General features: G+C 41.1%; 1 protein-coding gene across 1 annotated transcript in view; it reads right to left on the bottom strand.

The window, feature by feature from the left end:
- Positions 1-1464: 1464 nt before the first annotated feature.
- The window catches only part of ADAM22 (ADAM metallopeptidase domain 22), a gene marked incomplete at its 5' end in the record, with an annotated part of 54298 nt that continues 36589 nt past the window's right edge, over positions 1465-19173 (bottom strand). The window contains 4 exons of the mRNA XM_008941967.1: positions 1465-2280; positions 3581-3704; positions 16412-16478; positions 17055-17155. Of these exons, the coding sequence (XP_008940215.1) occupies positions 2260-2280; positions 3581-3704; positions 16412-16478; positions 17055-17155 (313 nt within the window). The remainder of the gene's footprint in view (positions 2281-3580; positions 3705-16411; positions 16479-17054; positions 17156-19173) is intronic.

Raw genomic sequence — 19173 nt, 5'->3', positions numbered from 1 at the left:
TGAAAGTCCAGTGAAATCAATAAAAGACATACCAATTCCAGGTGATTATGGTTCAGACCCTAATTTCATGAGCTACACGCTACCAACTATCTTTAATCCAGTAACCTACACTCCAAGTACATCTTTGCAAAAAAATATTCTTCAGTGCTGACAGATATTTACCCTTCACAAAAGTGCAGAACCTTTTCCTAAAGCAATTAAAGTGACTGGCTCTTTCCACATGGTCTGTCTGCATCCACTTGTGCTCACTCATATTTGTCTTTCTCCAAAATACTTACCAGAACCTGTTGACTGTGAAAGAAAATCATGTGAACGCCAAGGCCAGTATTTTGTCATAATCCAACACAGAGCCTAATCATAAAATATAGTGCTTCTAAAAATCTTACATACTTTACAGTTGCTGACATTTTTAAACATTTCTTAATTTAATCTTACATATATCTGACTTTATTGAGAGACTTAAAAGTTAAAAAAATATATTAAAAGGCTGCAAGTGTTGGGTTCACTTAGTAAAGGAAATACATGAAAGAGGTAGAATATTCAGAAACACCATAGATGTTCCTATTACAATAATATCTAATTGAAAATACAGCTGTTGAGCAAGGTATTCAACTGCACCACACAAAATTTGGTGTTTTATTCTGCAATGGAACTACCTGAAGCTAAGAATTAGTCAATTTTGGAAAGCTGGAGAATTCTAAACTGATTTAATATGGTCCAGTTTCTTACTGACTAAAAATTCCCCATCAAAAACCACTTGTTTTACAACAACCTTTAGAAGACTCAGGTGTTAGAAATCTAACCATCCACTTATACACAAGATAAACATCTCCATGGTAAAGGGTTTGTTCCCTCTCACCCCATTTTATAGTCTGAACTCAGTTGTACTCAGTTTAATGCCCAAAAAAATTGTCAAGGGGGCTTCAGGGCCAGCAAGCACAGCATTCAAGTTCATGGTAAAGGCGATTCCAGTAACAAATACAAATTAAAAGACAGCAATGAAACTGGCCAGTTGCCCAGCACTCCTATTATCTAGTGCAGTGAAATCATTACACTCTTCTGAAGCTACGCCTTGCCATCTAAAACAGTGTCTGAAATGCTCCATCAAAAATACACAGCAGCTCTCACCAGGACTTCACATTATCACATCCTGAATTGACTACTTAGAAGGATTCCCAAATGTCCAGTAAGTTTGGACTGCATATTACTTAAAGACTCTCTCTCTGTAGTCTGCCAAATCATTCTTGATTACACCTGTGAGAAGATACACTGGTCATCTCACTGTACAACAGATCTTGGCTGGCTCCTATTACAAAGTTTTAAGACAAAGTGCTGCTGTATTGGTTTCTGCAGTTTACCATACAATTGAGATTGTCAAGACAGTATAAGATACTGAAAAGTTGGTATAGATTTTGGTCAAACACCAGTTTCTGGGAGACACAGTTTTACAGTACTGTACTTTCTGTATTTCCAAAGATGTCTGCTTGTAATATTAGAAAATTTGAAGTGTGATGATGTTAGTCATGACTGTTTCTTTAGGCATTTGGCAAAATACACTTATGTATAACAGCTATTTTTGACGTTATCAAATGTTTACATATATACAATCTGTATACTGAGATTATAAACATGTAAGGTAAAAAAAAGGTATAATCTTGTTTGTTTGACATTTGTGCCAAGTAGTTGTCTTTCAAAGCTTGAAATCCTGCCACAAAAGAATCCTATATTTCTTACTCCTGCATGCTAATTTCTACTACAGTATGTTGTTTATCCCTTACACGTGTAAAGTAAAGAACACAAGGTTCATGCATACAGTGTACAAGTTTAGGTCGGCTGGGCTCTCCAGGAGGCAGGTTCCCAGTTCCGCTCTGGTCTGGCATGGGACTGCCATAAACCAGAGGAAAACCTCTCTTACCTGGGCCTGGCAAAGAGACTTCAGTGGGGATTCTAGGCAAGCGTGTCTGCCATCATGTGGAATAGCCTTGCCACATCCGGACTAATTATCCCCCATTAATTGCTATCATTTTGGTTGTTCATCAGATCCATAAAATACTAGTCAACAAAAAAAAGAAAGAAAGAAAAAAAAAGACTGCTTTTTTCCCTTCCAGATGAGAAGAGGTTCTCACTGTGATCACAGGCTTCTCTGTTGATCTGTTGAATTGTCTGAAGAGCAGATGAATGTGCAGTGACTCAGTGATGCTGAGTTCCTCTAAACTCCACAGTAAACAGTTCCGATGTCACTCCAGGAAAAGAGTGAAGCTAAATGGACGTCTCCCATAGCTAGAAAGGGGGAAAAGGAACACAAACACAGATAGAACACCAAGAAAAAGCAGGTTGTTACCCAAACAGTGGGAGAAGCTTGTTTGGGGAACTGCATCTATACCACTTGGGTCACCAAAGCTATGCTCTCGGTCTCTCCCAGCCTCTGGTGAGTATCTGTTAGATCACACAGTCAGCAGACAGCCTCAAGCATTTTAGTGTGACTTGCAATCAGCATAGTAAATCTCCATGGCTGGAAGTGCAGAGAGTTTGAAGGAAAAATGTCAGTGCAGCATCAAATTCGTCCTTGGCAGCTTCTCCCTTACAGTACAGTTACACTAATACTAGAGATGATTTCCCACTCTCTTCTGCCTACCTCCAGAGCAGCACAACTTTCTGCTCTAGGTTTGATCTGGTGCCAAGGCAGCTCCAGGGCCAAGACACATCAATGCAGCACTGCCTCCAAGCTTCAGTGGGAGACCCTGTGCTGCACCTCAAACCTTCTGCCCCAAGCAGGACTGAGGGTAGCATCTCGAAGGTTCCCTCAGCAGCACTCCACCCCTTTTTTCTTGACAAAAAAGACAGAGAACAGTCATGGGAATCTCATCTGCATCAAGAACATGAACTAAAGCTATCACAAGTAAAGGGTTTTTTTGCTTATTCAGGTATCTGCTGTGTCTGAATTGACATAAAGGAAGCAATACCTAGCAATGCCTTTTGGCAGTAGCCAGAAATCTCTCCGCATGAAGCATCACTATCCACCCCATGTTCCAAGGGTTCCTGCTCATCCCGAGGGGGCCAGGGTGGGCTCAGGTCACACAGCAGCAAAATCCCTCCATGGCTGCAAGGGCTTGATGCAAGCCCTTCACATCCTCCTTAACTGGAACTTCATTACCTTCCCATAAAGCTGGAAAGCCGCTATCCCCCAGGCCAAAAATCAGTTGCCAGCTGCATCAGTCCCCTGGAAGAGGTAAGGGAGGAGAGCAAGACAACCACCTGCCCCAGGGCTGTCTGACCTCCACAGCCCAAAGGCTGCTTTGGGCACACCCACAGCTTGAAGTAAGAAAATTAGTGAAATCTGGGCTTTAGGGCAGGGTTAAGAGCAACCTGGACAGTTAGCTGTAAACACAGCCACTGAGGCATCCCTAATAGATGGCAGAGGAGGCTCATCCTTCTGCACCTTCTGAAGTTAAGGGTACGAAGGAAACGCCACTGCTGCTCTCACTGTTGGTCTAAGACACTGATCACCTCACTTCCCTTTGCAAACACTGTGAAGTAAATCAAGTCACTGATGCAATGCACAGAGAAGAGGGAGACGTACCCTGGCACTTTGCCTGTTGGCTTTTTTCTCCTCATCAGGAAGTGGTGGCATTGGGTAAGGGTATTTTCTGCTGGAAGCAATAGATCCAGTGGATGAAGATGGAGACTTTGCAGGAGACAGTGTCCTGAGATGTTGAAACACACAAAATAAATGTTATGTCTTTCGGTCCTAGCACTGCAACAGCAACTGCCATTACTCTGAAGCTTGGTTCAGAACCAAGTATATAGCTTATTATTAGCTCAATATCAGGGGGATAAAATTGTTTTATCGGCAGTCTAATAATTTAATAATATAAATAAAGGTATTTGTAGCTTTCAGGAACACTGGAAAAAAATTTCCTACTTCTTACTAGAATTGTATTGCATAACAACAATTATTTCTTAATCTGTTTTATATGGTTCTGTAATTAATCATTATAAAATAACAAACCAAATCTGCAGTTGAATGAATGCAGAACTAAAAGATAGACATGGCATTATGGAGCCTAAATAGAAACAGTGATTGTATAAATACAAGCTGAACAATGCCTTCTGCCAGTGACTAAGTGGCAATTATCAGTCTTACACATCTCCTATATTGATACAAACATAGCAAATAAATCTATTATTTTATAACACATTAATTTACACTCAAATGCATGCACTTGGAGGCTGAACTGTTAGTTGTGAAGTAACAAAGGCATATACAAAGTGCTAGTAACAAATTGTTAGACATGCAAGCATCATACAGTGCATATTGTTCCAGCCAAAGAAAGAGTCCGATGAGGATATACAAAAATGGACTGATTAGTCAATGGTAATCAGCATTTCTGTACAAGGTGAGTAGAGTGAGCAGGAGCAAGTAAATGTTTGTATCACATGAAAGGCATTCTTTTCAGGTCAATAAGGCAGCAGCACATTATTGACGGAAATTTTATACTCAAGAAAAAATCTTATGCTTCTGTTTTGAGAATCTGCACTTTTCCCACTTGAGAGGTTCCTAACAGGCTCTAAATCTGGGCAGAATAAAAGGGGGAAAATTGCCTTAGAGTAGAAAAACTGAGCTACCCTGGCCTTCTCATTCTGTTTTGCAGACTGAGAGCATTTTCCAAAGAAGGTCTCCCACTACCGCACTGCTAAGCACTGCTACCTGCTATCCTCTGAACTTAATGTGTCCCTGATGATGGAAGGTTTCCCTTGTTTGCCACAGACAGGTCTTCCAAGCCCCTCAAATGCAGCAGGGTGCTGCATGTTGTGCAGCTGTAGACCCCAGTGATGAGCACCACCACTGATACCAAGGAACCATTGGAGTCAACCCTGGCAGACAGCCTCACATACCTGGTTCTGGGATTAGCAGGATCAGGTCCTTTCATCTAGCGAGTATTACAGACATGAAAGACTCAAATTTTGTGTCTGGAATTGTTTTGTATCTCTACTACTAAGTGAAATTAATTTACCTTTAAATAATTATTCTTTTATTTTGGACTAGTGTATCATTGTGTTGTGTCTGTGGCTCCCTACAACAGCACACTCTCTTGTCTCCCACACAAACAATGACTGATAGTAGCCTCAAGTAACAAGGTGTCAATGGAAATGATATAGTGAGAGCTCTGCAGTCTGGCTCATGATGATCTAATGCCTCATGTAGTAGCCTCCAGTTCAAAAGTGCTTCAAAGATTTAGGTTATTACAATCATCCAAATATGGAAGAGCACATCTTCAGCACATGCACTTTGATCACCCAGTAAGATGAATAGGACATACATGAATGTTTTCAAGAAGAAAATTTCTAACAGCTTCTGCAGTATAAAACAAGGTTTTCATATGTCCAGCTTTACAAATCTGGGCACCAAACTGCACATGCAAGAAATCATCTGAAAAAAAAAAAAAATAATCTGGGAAAGGTTCTGAACACTGCCCTGCTGCTCACTACCCATACAGGTCCTCTCACCTCTGCCCACACTTGGACTGATAAGGATCACTAATAAACTATTAGTGAATCTAGAATGAAAAAAAAATTAAAAAAAAAAAGAAGAGAGAGAAGAGGAAGGAGGGGACATAAGGAGAAAAGATTTTACGTATTATTAATAATCCAATTATTCACAAATTTTGCCTTACAGCTGCAGCTGAGTTTAAAATCTTCAAGTTTAAATTTGTAACAATGCATCTGGAGATTAGAAGTAAGGAATTGGGGGTGTCAGATTTGCCTTGGCAAGCCCTTTCAGAAAGTTGTTCGTGTAGGTACCAGAGCCAGGAAGAGGCACGCAGAGTGAGGGCATTTCCCATCCCTCACTCCACACCACCACCTCCTGACACCCCAGGCTCCTCCCACGGGATGCTTTAGCCACGGCAAGAGGCGGCCATGGTGAGAGAGAAAGCTGCAGCCCATCTACCTGTCCATCAGCCTGAGCAGATGATCCTGGAAGGAGCACCTCCTTCCCAAGCCTGCTCTGTGCTGCCTGCTGACCTGGCTGATGTGCACGCTGCTGCTCCCTGGCACATGCAAAGCCACAGCTCGCTTGTGGAGAACGCAGCTGCACACTTACAGAAATGACCTTGCCCTCCCCTCACAGAGCCTCACCGCTTATTTCTGCTACCTAGACACAGTTCTGTGCAGGGTTCTGTCATCTTTAGTGCCATCTACTGAGGCTGTACAAATATACCGGCACTGAGTGGACGCTCACAGATCTTGGCGTGCCCTGTGTGATAAGCACGGCCGTTTGGGGCGGTTCTCATCCCCTTTCAGGTTATGCCCTGCAATTCTCTATGTGCTGTGTATCCCAGATTTACATAGACTTTAAATGAGAAAGAGCCAGATGGGACCTTTCTCATTTACAGGATGGAAGAAAGACAGCATTCAGGGAAACTTGCAGGAAATGCTAGGGATAAAAGTAGGCAAAACTCCGCAGTTTTGGTCAAGGGTGGGACCCATCTAGCTTTCACTGGGGTTCTAGTTCTCCTGCTGTCAAACCCATTAGCTTTCATGCCAAATGTTGCTTCCAGTTGAAATGTATACAGGAAATCAGGACTGCATTCTGCCCTGTACACATCACAACAGAGTTTCAGAGGTGTCATTGCCAACCCCAAATGAAGCCATGCATCTCAACGCACTGCAAAAATCCTGATTTCTGACCAGAAAGCAAGATGTAGAGATCAATATATGTTCATCCTTCTGTCCTGGAAGCTGGAACTAAGACCATGGAGACACAGGGAGACCATGATGTGATTCACAAGAAAACACTATGACAGTAGGAGGACATCTGCACATGCTTTCTGGCAGCCAGGTGCCTGCCTGCTCTGCATTCTCATCACCTACACAGGGAGAGTGTTTACCCTCAAGAGGTGGCATGAAATGTGTCACCTAGTCACACAACAAAATATCTTGTGACTATAAACTCTGAACTGTTTATAAGCTATGCTTGACTCTGTTTTCACAGACTGAAATAATTTAATTCAATTATCATTCAATTAACATTCAACTTAGTGAGAGCATTTCAAACTTAAATGTAGTTACTATCAGCCTAACCTGACCTCTGCCATGGTTTCAGCTCTTTGTAGGACATCATCAGCCTAAATTATCCTACACTAGGAAGTTGGGATCTTCTAAAACCACTCATGTGGCTAAACATTTTAAATGCAGTTCCTTTTAAAAACCAAAGATGTGCACAAGTTTCCACAGAAAGAGCAGCAGCAGAAGAGAGGCTTGGCTTGTGAGGGGCTTTGGAAAAGACAAGGCTGTGGCTTGAGCTGTCCATTTTAAGCACTGCACAGCAATGCCCCAGAAGCAGACATTCACTGCTTTAATGAACTCTTCTCCCTAACTCTTGAAATTAAATCCTGCTCCTACTGATGTCCTTAGGCATTTTTTTCATTGTCTGCTAAAAAGACCAATATTTTGCTTTGATTGTAATGGGCAAGACTTTTTTTTTTTATTATTATTTTGGCATGGTCTAAAGCTGCCTCAGTGAGAGCAGGGAACTAGTGGCTGATCACAACTCTGGCCTCAGCTGGATGCTCACAGAGGAAGCAACAGATCTGGCAGAGCAGTAGAGCCAACTCTTGCTAATGATCAGCTGAGGAGGAACTGAGAAGAAAACGAGGAAGAAGACAGAAAAACCACCAAAGCACATTAAAAACAGGAGGGAAATGATAAGTCTCTTGTCTCCTGCCTTCCATGCCACCTGCCAGTGCCCCTCTGATATAGGATGGCCATTTTCATTCCAGGTATGTATCCTGGGTCTCCATCTAAAAACACCTATTTTCTTTGTAAACTAATTTTCTATTTAAACAACTCCCATCGAATATAAAGTACTGTAAATATTTACTTTAAAGCAAATGTAGGCAGCTCGGTGCTTCAGCAAGCACCTTCCTGTCTTTTTTCATCTATAATTATCTATAGAAAAGACACATATGGGGATTATGTCTGATATGACCATGGTTCCCGAGTCTTTTATGATTCAGTGAGGATTTTGTGTAATCCCTTCCATAAGGTCAGCTCATGTAGTAGCTGCTGTAATTGGCAGTAATAAAATAAGCAGTAGTATCACACTGGTAAAACAACTCACCTTGCAGCAAAGCTGAAATCAGGGAAAGGTTTCCTGCCTGGTTTTACTGCTGGGGTTAAACAACTATGACCTGGCATGTAAAACTAACATCTAGTCTGTAATTTGAGCCAGAAAATGAGATTTTTATTTACAGATCTTATTTTCTCACTGAAGGGAATCCCACAGCTGGAAACTTTCAGGCACCAGAGACACTACCTACTATTATTATTATCATTAATAAAAAGTAATTATATAGCAAAACCCATTAGACTTGTAGGCTAGAAAAAAAAATAACTAGGACACCAGGTGACAGACAGAAATTTTGATCTATACAGATCTTTTTAACCTAGTAAAGTCTTTGTGATACATATCTCCATTTTCTGAAAATCTGCATCATTCCTAGGAATTGTAGGAGACATTTTTATCTTTTTTTTTTTGGTAATTCTGCTGCAATAGCACCAGTCATCAACACATTATACCTAAAATTATAGGCTTACAAGCAAGACAGCAGTGTTAATTTCAGGCTGTCTTTAAAAAAGAAAAAACAAATCAAAGATTAGCCACAAAAGTAGTATTCAGCCAATTATCTGGTGTAGATACCTTATCCTGAGCTATGATTCCTGAAATGTATGGACAGTCTGACTTCAGTCTAACTTTCTGCTTTATCAGACAGGATTTGTTTTTGTTGTGAATCACTTTACAGGCTCAAAACCCAACAATACGATGTTCAGCCACACCATTCTAAGGAACAATGTTTTCCTCTCTGTGACAGATTAACCAAAATTGCACCTGAGTTTTGGGCAGAAACTGTTCAGTTCAACCTCTCATAAGCCCATAGCAACTCATCCTGGAAGAAGATTTGTTCCTTTACTTTCCATAATGTGCCTGCAGAATACCTCCCCATGGTTACCTCAATTAATTAGGACATACAGGTTTCTAAATTTATTCTAGTTTCTCTCTCATTTCTAAAGTTACTGCCGCAGGCAGTGATTAGTAAGTTTCTATAGTGTAAAATTTTTCATTTATGTTTCACTTCTGCTGATACACAGCCCTTAAAACTCACACGGGTAGCTTAATACTCATGTACATGCAAAAATGTTTAGTTTATCCCAAATACAATTAGAAATGTGACTCGTTCAGTGCAACAGCTGGAAACACCCAGGGGCGCGGTATGCTCCCATCAATTCAATCTAGTTATTAAATCAAGATATACTTATATTAAAAGATTAAAACCAAATTAAGAGTATCCACACGGGCATCTGAACCTGTTTAATTAGCCATTTAAAGTAACATAGTGCAGCCTTCATATTCCATCAATGTCTCTCTTTATTGTAACTACAGGGCTTCTGATACAGACACCCTGACAGACAGCTATGGGGTTAGGTTATGGTGGGGGACAGATGGCCTTGCCTGAACAGCAAAGGTTGAAAGGGTATTTTTAGGAAAATGTTTGCTAATAAAAACACCTTGTTTCTAGTGTGTTTTTTTCTAATTCCACCTTCCAGTGAGTTTTGGTCATTATCAGTCTTGGTCTGCTAGTTTAAAGGTCTTCGTACAAAGATTTTTGCTATGTGGATTTTATGATCAGCCAAACATTTGGCTCCTCTGTTAAACCGAAAAGCTTGAGGCCTTGCAGTTCCTTCTAAGGTTTCTCAGGGTTTAAACCTCCCTGTTTCTGGAACATGCTGGACACCAGAACTGGACTCTCTATCCCAATGTTAAAACCAGCAATGGTGAAACTCCTGGACTCACAATACATCCTGTCTGAATGTCCAAGCACCAACAAGAGACCTGGCTGACACTGGCTGGAAAAACCACAGCAACCTCCCATAAGCCTTGGATTCTTGTATGAGAGGTTTTTACTCCATGTTCAGGACTGAGATTAGGACTGGCAGGCTGACATTTCCCTCATTTGCCCTATTTGTCCATTGGAAAGACTTTCTGCAACTTAGTCCATGATTTAAGAGTTCTTGAAAGCAAACGCAAATGGTTTTAAAAAGTGACAAATCTCTGCTCTTTTATGATGTGGTAATTCTAAAAATTAATAAATTCCCACTCTGCTGTTTAATATTTCTTGTTTCAGCTTCATTTTTGACATATCCACTTACAGTTTCATCAATTTCTTTCACGTTTTATATTATTTCTCATAAATTGTCTTCCATTCTCTCCTATGCTAGCTGATTTTTTCAGCTGATGCAAACTTCTGTCTCAGCTGTGGGATTATGTCTTTTGGAAATCTACTAAAATGTTCTCAGACTCCTGATTCATGTGCAACAGGGAGGCCAGCCTCATGCATGCTGCTTCTCTTTAACTTGGAACACATCAAATAATACACACTTCCCACTCTCAAAAACAAGTGATATTTTTGGCTGAACCCTACACTCAACTTGTAACAGATTCATTAATGGCTTGATAGAGCACAGAATATATTCTCATACATTTCATTTTCCAGTTACTATATATTAATTATTCCATTATATGCTGGGGCTAAATTTTATTAATTTTTCATTTAAATTTTAGTATGCACTATATAAGACAGTGGGTAGAGTCAATGTGCTATGAAACCACTTGCTTCAGTAAATTACATTCTATTTAAGTTAACAGTATTTTATTAGTGATAAATATGTGTCATGCCCATAAAACACTACTTGGCATAAAATGATGAGAAAGCTACTACAAGCTATAGATGATGGTGGGAACACATGCACTACACACACCCTTTTCAATGGCTTCATTAAAACATTCAGGAAAATAATTGTAAGTTGCACATGAAGCTGAAAACACATCAAAATGCAGCAAAAGAAGAGGGGCCCTTCGCACCTACAGTAACTTGTATTGATTTATACAAGGTAGGAGTCCCAAGATATTTGTATATGCTGGAACAGCTCTTAAAAATTATATAGAATTAATTTACAAAATACCTAAAGTATGGTCCTTCAGTGTTTTTATTCACATCTTCTACCCACTTAGCTACATTATATTCTCTTTTGAACCATGGGTTTAAATACCTGCAGAAAGCAATGGAAGGAACAGAGAAAGCAGAAGAACAAGAATAGAAAATCTGAGAACACACAGCACAAGCTTAGCAAGGATGTTTTCATCCCCAAAATGCAAGTGAATATGGCAAATAAATCAGTATGGATGTCGGGTGAGGACTAGGCAACGTGTACAACTGCATGAGAAAATCTAACCTATGACAAGACTTATATGTTTGATTAATCTGGAAACTCTTTGGGATACATAATTCATTTAATGTCTTAAGGGCAAAATTCACTCCCATGCAGACAGCCAGCATTAAGCTCATGGTTTGAATTCCTCACATGATCTCAGAATAAAGATGAAAGGGCATTTTGGCTCCAATCCTGCAGTTTGCTTGTTGAAGACACATGTTTGCACCCATCTAGAATAAACTGCAAGATAATAGCTTAATGAACACAGAAACTTTCTACAGGAATTAATTTCGGATTTGTTGTGTTAAAAGGCTTGAATTGTTTGCCACTGCAGTGGCAATTTTTACACTTAGCTGCAAATAACCCTCTGATTTTTCAATGGTCATTGAATTTGGTAGGACCACAAGAAGCTTTAATGGAGGTGGGCTGCAGAGTTATCTCACATTTTACAGAAGCAAACTTGATACCAAAACCACACTTTCTAGGAAAAAATTCTGAGCTGTATACTCATATTAGTTACATGAAAACTACAAAATAAAGACATTCTTGAATTATCTGATAGGGAAGAAGAATTTTTTTTTTTTTCAACTGGTTTCTCTTAGCCCCCAGTAACAGGATTAGTGAATTTCTCCCACTCTGTCACATTAGGAAAAAAGGGTAATGTAGAAAGAGGACTCTGCCCAGTCTGTTCTTGTTGTATAAGAATGGCAGCAGTTTAACAATTATTTGTGATCACCACCTCTATATAACAGCGACTAACACGCTCTGAAGTAGGAGACAAATTGTAACCAAGGAAAAAGGGAAAGAAAATTACCCTTCAAGTTATTTTCAATATTTCTGGGCCAGTTCTTGCCACCCTTGTTCATGAGAGTGACTCCAATGACCTCACACATGGAAGAGGCCTCGCAAGGAATTGCTCAGATGAGTAAAGGTTAGGCCAGATCGTGTCGTTTAACCCCCACCACGTTTCAAACCACGTTGATGACCAAAGCGGCAGCACTTTTTCGCCTTCTTTTGCTCCTTTTTTGCTCTGGAACTTTTCCCTGCCCCGCACAAGCACAGCCACAGCTCTCAGAAAGTACTCGCCCTCAGCCACATGTGCTTCTAAGTAGCTTCCTCAGCTTGCTTATTTATCAGGAATCAGGAGTGCTTTATGCTTTCCATCTTGGGCTCTTTGAGAAAGAAAATATCAGAAGTGGTAGCGCAGCAACAGATGAACAGCAAGTGACATGAGAGGCTGACACCAGCATTACCAGAAACTAATGAACTTCTGCTTTAGCTTTAATTGTAAGCGCAACTACAAATTTTCTTGTACTCGCTGCAGTACTTTTGACTTGTTTTTTTTTCACATGGAAGGGTCTTTTGGTAACCATGAAACACTCCCAATCTAGCCTCCTATATTAGAAAACAAAGTGTAACGTGGTATCAAAGCATGCAGTTGTTGCACAACCATGTTGCAGGGTTTCCTGGGTCTGGTTATGTTACAGACCGTGGTTCCCCACCTCAATTAATCTGTTACAGAAAGATTAAACATGAGTTACTGCAGACCACCACATAATACCATTACGAAGCTCTCAGGCTGATCTTCCTGGCCACATGTTCATTAGCAATGGCCAGAATCCGCATTTTCTTTCAGTGAGAAATTTCACTTTAAAACTCCGATGTCCTCACACATAAACCTACAGCTAGACCAACAGCTCAGTTTGGCTCGTAGCGCAACATGCAACAAGGCAAAAGACCTGGGCTGAAGAGTACTCGTACTCCTCAGGCTGGTGAGGACGAAGGTTAGCTAGCACTGCATCAGCAGGAGCACCTCCAAGCAGTCACAGTGTTTTGCCACAGTGAAACTATTGTATACTGAGGGGAGGGACTTTTCACAGGATAAAATGGCAGCCCAGAATGCAGGTGCAGGTGAGACTGACCTGTGATCCCGACTCCCTGTTTGGGGGTGGTCAGAACCCCCTGGGCTTATGCCTTGGGCCGGGATTTGGTGGGCGAGAGAAAGCCCAGGCTCAGATGCATGGGTTACCCTGCTGCAAAAAGACAATATAGAATATAAAGTCTAAGCCAAAGGTGTTCGTATCAGTTATAACAACGAGGAAGACAAGTGCTTATAGGAAAAGCAGTGCAAATTAACGCAAGCCAGAATCGCTATTTCACAAAACATGTTCCCTGGAACCTGTTTTAACACGCCCAATGAACCTGTCAGCTTATTCAGAAAACTCTGATTATCATTCCTGGATAACTCTAACTGATTTCAAAAGAAAACTTGCTTTATCCATCCATTTCATCAACCCTGTTTCTGGAAAAGCTGCAGAAACATCTGGCCTGTTGGCATTGCTTCTGTGTGAACTGAACCATCTGCTCTGATTAAAGAAATTTTGTTTTAAAACATCTGGAAAAAATTAAAACCATCCCAAAAGAGCCTTAGCAGTCTCCATAGAGCTATACCCTTAGCAAAAGCCTTGTACACGAATCTGTTAGGCATGAAGTGCAACACAAAGGCATGAGCAGTACATTTTTCAGGAACTGTCCAGTGTGCTTGCAGCCCTTCTGTCAGTGCTGCTTGTGAGGGCTCCAGAGCTCGAACCTTGCTCCATCCTTAAGAAATTTTGCTTAAATGAGTAATGGCATGAAGTCTCTATCTGATGCTCTGCTTTATAAAAAAAAAAGCCTTGTGCATAATATATGCAGTTATTGCACTTGTGAACATCAGATACTCTAGTAAGCAACTGTAATAGTGAGCACCTGCTTAAAAAAAATCTGAATTCTGCACAAGATATGGCACAAAGGAACTCAATTTTCTAGTGCTTAACTACACTGCTCCAACTATTAACAGGAGACCAAAAGTATTACTCATCTTCTTCCATCTCCACAAGTGTGCTTCACTGGCCTCCCAAGAGCCACAAAAGCAGACCTTCCAAATGCCATCACCATTTCGTAACAGATGCCAATGCTCTTCTGTATTTCCCGGAGAAGGTACAAAGGTAAATTTGTCTGGGAAAAGACTCCATGCATTCTGAGGCATCCTCAAAGCGCTCAAAGCTTTTTGTTTTCTAAGTGAATAAATGCTGGCCACAGACAGATAGACCATTCTCAGTCAATTTTCTCTGCTCACAAAGGAAGTTCTCTTTCCAACTGGAGCCACTGTTCATCCTCAACAATTCTCTCCATTCCCCATCCAACTGACATAACAAGTGGATCATTCAGTGGGAACTCTTTCTCCAAAAGGTGGCAGGCGTGCCAAGGAGGCTCAGACAAGCCACGCAGTCCCATACACTCCAGGATAGACACATCAGGAGAAAGAGCACTTTCCTGCCTGGCAGGTCTCTCCCAGGAACACACATGCTGTGCTTCATCCCTAACAAGCTGCTGCACAGCCCTTGGGAAGTACAAGTCTCCACCCTCCAGCACCAGGGCTGATGCTGGGTTGGGAGAACATAACAAACAGCAAGAAGGAAAGCACAGGGTTAGATGGAAATTCCAAGGCACCTTTAGAAAAGAAAAAAAAACTACAGGGAAAAGATTTCTAACTCACACTCTGCCTACCCACTTATTTAGTGCTCTAAAGTTCTTAAGACTAAATATATAATAAACCATCTGTGCAGGGCAGAGGAAAAAGTACTCATTGGGTTGGTTTGGTGTTACTGGAAACAATACTCCTCCCATGCAGTTACGTTCACTCTAGGCTAAAAAGAGCTGATCTGTTTTCATTCTTTATGGACCAATTCAGCCCCAGTGTACACCTTCACTGAATGACAGAATAATGGCATCATAAATTTAAACTGGGTTGTTTGAGTTTGTTTAACAAATTTTGTTTACGAAACACAATTGGAAAACGAATGAAAGCACAGGACAACTCTCTAAAGAAGAATGTGCAATTTCATTTGTATTCTTGCCAGTTTGGTCAGAGTAATTTTGCTTTTATCAAATTGTCTCATGCAAGGAGAAAAGAAAATGAGCAAAATAACATTTCAGGGAGCGTTTATCAGCACAAAGACCAAGAGTACAGTGGCTCTTGTCAAATAAACTCCTCCAAGGGAGCTGGAGCTAAAATTGCTGGTTCCATGTTGCCATTTTGACCATGCAATGTTATAATTGCAATGTGCATCAAACTGTTATTTCTGTAACTTCTAACAGAGGGTCTTCTCTACGAACCTTTCTGATTCTACTCACCTCAAGACCGTGCACTACAGGTAGAAGAAAAGTTTCAGAAAAAAATCAAAATCCCCAAACTGAAGAAAGCAGGGCCCAGAGAGGAGCTAGCATTATTAGTTTCCAGCAGGGTTCGTAAAAAGTCCATCTGCCCACAGAGGTGCAGAGTAGTGCTAATGATATGGGGAAAGGGCACTGTCCTGGCCACCATGGTCAAAGAAGGGGCCATTCCTGTGTGGCGTTAGTGCTGTAAGAGCAAGCCAGTGCTTGGCAAGTCCAGAGATTATGTTTTCAGCCATTCACCCTTCATTCACAAAAGGAGCTTGAACCAGCAGTATGTAAGAAAGGCTTTCTCCCTATGGGGAGGCACTGCACACAGATTCTTCAGTAAATGCAACCAATAAATCAATAAGAAAGCAACTCTAAGCCATAATGGAAAGATCTGGGGAACAGTTGTTTGGTAAGGACTCTCATTACCCATTTATTGCTGGGCTTACTCAAGACTGATTGTTCCAGGCTTACAATGATAAACCTCAAGGTACTCTCAAAGCAGATACCTCTCCTAAAACCTGCAGCAGGTATGTGTATCTAACTCTGCAATGGCCCAACCCAAGGCAAAGACAAGGGTAGGAAACAGGTTATCAAATATTCAGTATTGAACCAGGATACACTCAGCAATGGCAGTTTACTGTAGACAAAAGCCTGTAGTGATGGTGCAGGCTGCCACCATCATTGGGAATTGCTATGGGAACGACTGAGAGGAAGCCTACATAAAAAAGAAAATTGATAGTTAATTTTTTAAAAATACATAAAAAGAGGTTGAAATGCATTAGGTAAACCTGTTACCACATTATCAGTCAGCAATCAGAATGGGCCACAGAGCAAAAATGCAGCTGTCTGCTTTTCAGTACTCTCAATCTCTATCTACAAAACATAAATATGAAAACTGTACTTTTTGGCTTTGCTTTTATAAGTTCAGACTTACTCAGTTGAATTAGACCGAGGCCTAAATCTTTTGCCTCTGACTTTCTTTCTGTTTCCTCCTATATTACCTGAAAGAAATCAAATGATAAAAACAGATTGTAAAACAAATTTAAACCCACCTGCATCCCATGCCAAACTGTATATTGTTTCTGCATCCCCAGCTAAAGAGTTATCTCATTAGCTTTAACCATTTAGAAGTCACAAGTAAGTACCTCTCAATTTAGTTCAGATCAGCTAAACCTGACACTTAGATGATCTTTCTTTACTCTTTCCTGCAAACGTGCAGAGCTAAAAAATCCTTAATTTCAGCTGTCAATTGAGAGGATCACTGCTCTTCAAGAAAAACACAGAATACTGCCTCATAAAATCACAGAAGCTGGCAAGAGTGAATAGACTTCTTCCCTTTTTTCATGTTAGCTCACACTGGAGGGACGGGAGAAATTAAATGTCATTTCTAGGTGACAAAGCACTGTGCAAAAAAGGTACTTGTGTAGGGTCCTGCTACATTACAGTTCCGTATTAATAACAACCAGCACAATTCTATGGAGTCATGCTGCTGTCCTAAGATCAGCTAAACTTTCAGCAGAGCAGCACTGGCCCAGAGGCTGGTTTCCACTGTGGCCACCACAGAGGTACACACTTACCTTGCCAAGAATTACTCCTAGGCCTCCCATTTTCACAAATGTCTGAAATATGTTTTGTGTCTGGGATCCTTTCACTCCAGGAATGAGACAATCCATTTGACCTGGAACAGGAGGGCTCAGATGTGGTTATTGTTAAGGGTATTGTCTCACATCAGTGTTAGCTCAGCAGTTCAGAGTCACATTCCTGATGCTGGTGACACAACACAGCCTAAGGTCTGTCTGCACTAGCAGAGCATCCAGGATTTCTGGTTAAACCCTGCAGTTACTTTCAGTGTGCCCACATTCAAGAGCCAGGCTTCAACACTGCTTTCTCACACGTCTGCTGTGGAAAGCACAAACACCAGTGCATACCACATTTCCTTTGGATCTGCAGCTCTGTCCAAGTTCTTAGCTGGAAGATCTCTCCCAACTGTGCCCACCTCAAGGGTTTTTTTTACCTCCCAGTCAAGCACATCCCACCTGCGGCCTGCCCACTCCCTCACCATGCTGCTGCAGGAAAGCCTGGACTCCTTCCCTCAACCCACTACCAGTCCCAGGGACCTAGGAGATATCCTCCCACCCACAGCTGGTAGCTCCAGTGGAAGGATAACCGCCTCATTTTTGCTACTTTTGAATTTTTATTACATTTTGTCAGTCAATCACTGCAGTATATATTTCTAGTGCTAAACTCAAAGCCAAAACCAGTCTTTAGATCTGAGTGCTTGGTGCAAACTAAAGTTTTTCTTTCCTCTTGCACTCTCTTCAAAAGCCAGAGACGTGACAATGTCCAACACATGGGGTTTTGCAACAGTTTCCCCACTGGTTGAACTAAAGCAGCTGCTCAGCTGTTTGCCATGAGATCTACAAGTATTTCCAAAAGAGAAAAAACAAGAGGAAGTTGAAAACTGGTCAGAATAGATGGCTTATTTATTACAAAGAAAGGAACTATTTCTGTCACTTCTAATACTCTTGCATTTTTCAGTCTCTGCTTTCCTTGGAAGATAAGCATCTGAGAGATGCTCTTCAGTTTCCAGAAGACCAGGCTAATAGCAGTCATACTGAAGTGAGCCCAGTGTTTCATTAATTCAAACTTGAAAAGAGCACAAAAGGCGTGAGAACCAACATATCTAATGATGGATTTTTTAACACCATTTTCTCCCCCTAAAGTTCTATTTTCAGGTTCAGGAATGTCTTGCTACATATTGGTTTTGGTGTTTGCTATTGTGTAACAGCAAGAGACTGGAATGGGTTGCCCAGGGAGGTGGTTGAGGCCCCATCCCTGGGGGTCTTTAAGGCCAGGCTGGCGGAGACTCTGGGCAGCCTGATCTAGTGGGAGGTGTCCCTGCTCATGGCAGAGGGGTTGGAACTGGGTGATCCTTGTGGTCCCTTCCAACCCTGACAGATTCTGATCTGTTTTAGCAGAGGACTTTAGAGCCCTAATGGCTCAATGGTTGGACTTGATGATCTTGAAGGTCCCTTCCAACCTAAAGGATTCTATGATTCTAAGAGTTATCAGAAAGTCATGTCTTAGCCCTTGAACATCTTCTGAATACCAGCTAACACTTCATAATGCTTTTCAGCATGGAGAAGCCCAAGCAGCTAATGGCCCAATCGCTCTTACATCTCCCAAGAGATGCTATCCATACCTGCACACAGAGCAAAGCAAAGCCAGCTCAGAAGCTAGGAGATAGCACTCTGGATATTCAAATGGAAGGACTATGTCAGCTTCACCACAATGTTAATTGATTACTTGTCAGACTTACTTTTCCAGACTTGGCAGTGGCACAACACACCTGAACTGGTGGTTGTGAATAACAAAACTCGCTAGTACAGACAGACCTTAGAAACCATTACCTTTTGGGAGCAAATAAGAAACAGAGACACATGAAGGAAATGAAGCATGAAAAGAAACACAGATACTGAATGAGAGAAGAAACACATTCAATGACACTCATTTCAGGGAACTTTTTTTCCTGAACTGATATTTGAACCTGCTTACACAAAGCTATGAAAACTTGCTTTCCCAAGACTTTTTTCAAAATCTTAACCAAATGAGAAAAAAGATGCTCCAACACAAACACTGCATCATTCACGATTAACACTTGCTTCCTAAAAAAAAAAAATTATCCACTCACACATC

Source organism: Merops nubicus, unplaced genomic scaffold (assembly GCF_000691845.1).
Source record: "Merops nubicus isolate BGI_N331 unplaced genomic scaffold, ASM69184v1 scaffold37146, whole genome shotgun sequence".
NCBI classification, from domain to species: Eukaryota; Metazoa; Chordata; class Aves; order Coraciiformes; family Meropidae; genus Merops; species Merops nubicus.
This window is presented reverse-complemented; position numbering and strand designations above follow the sequence as displayed.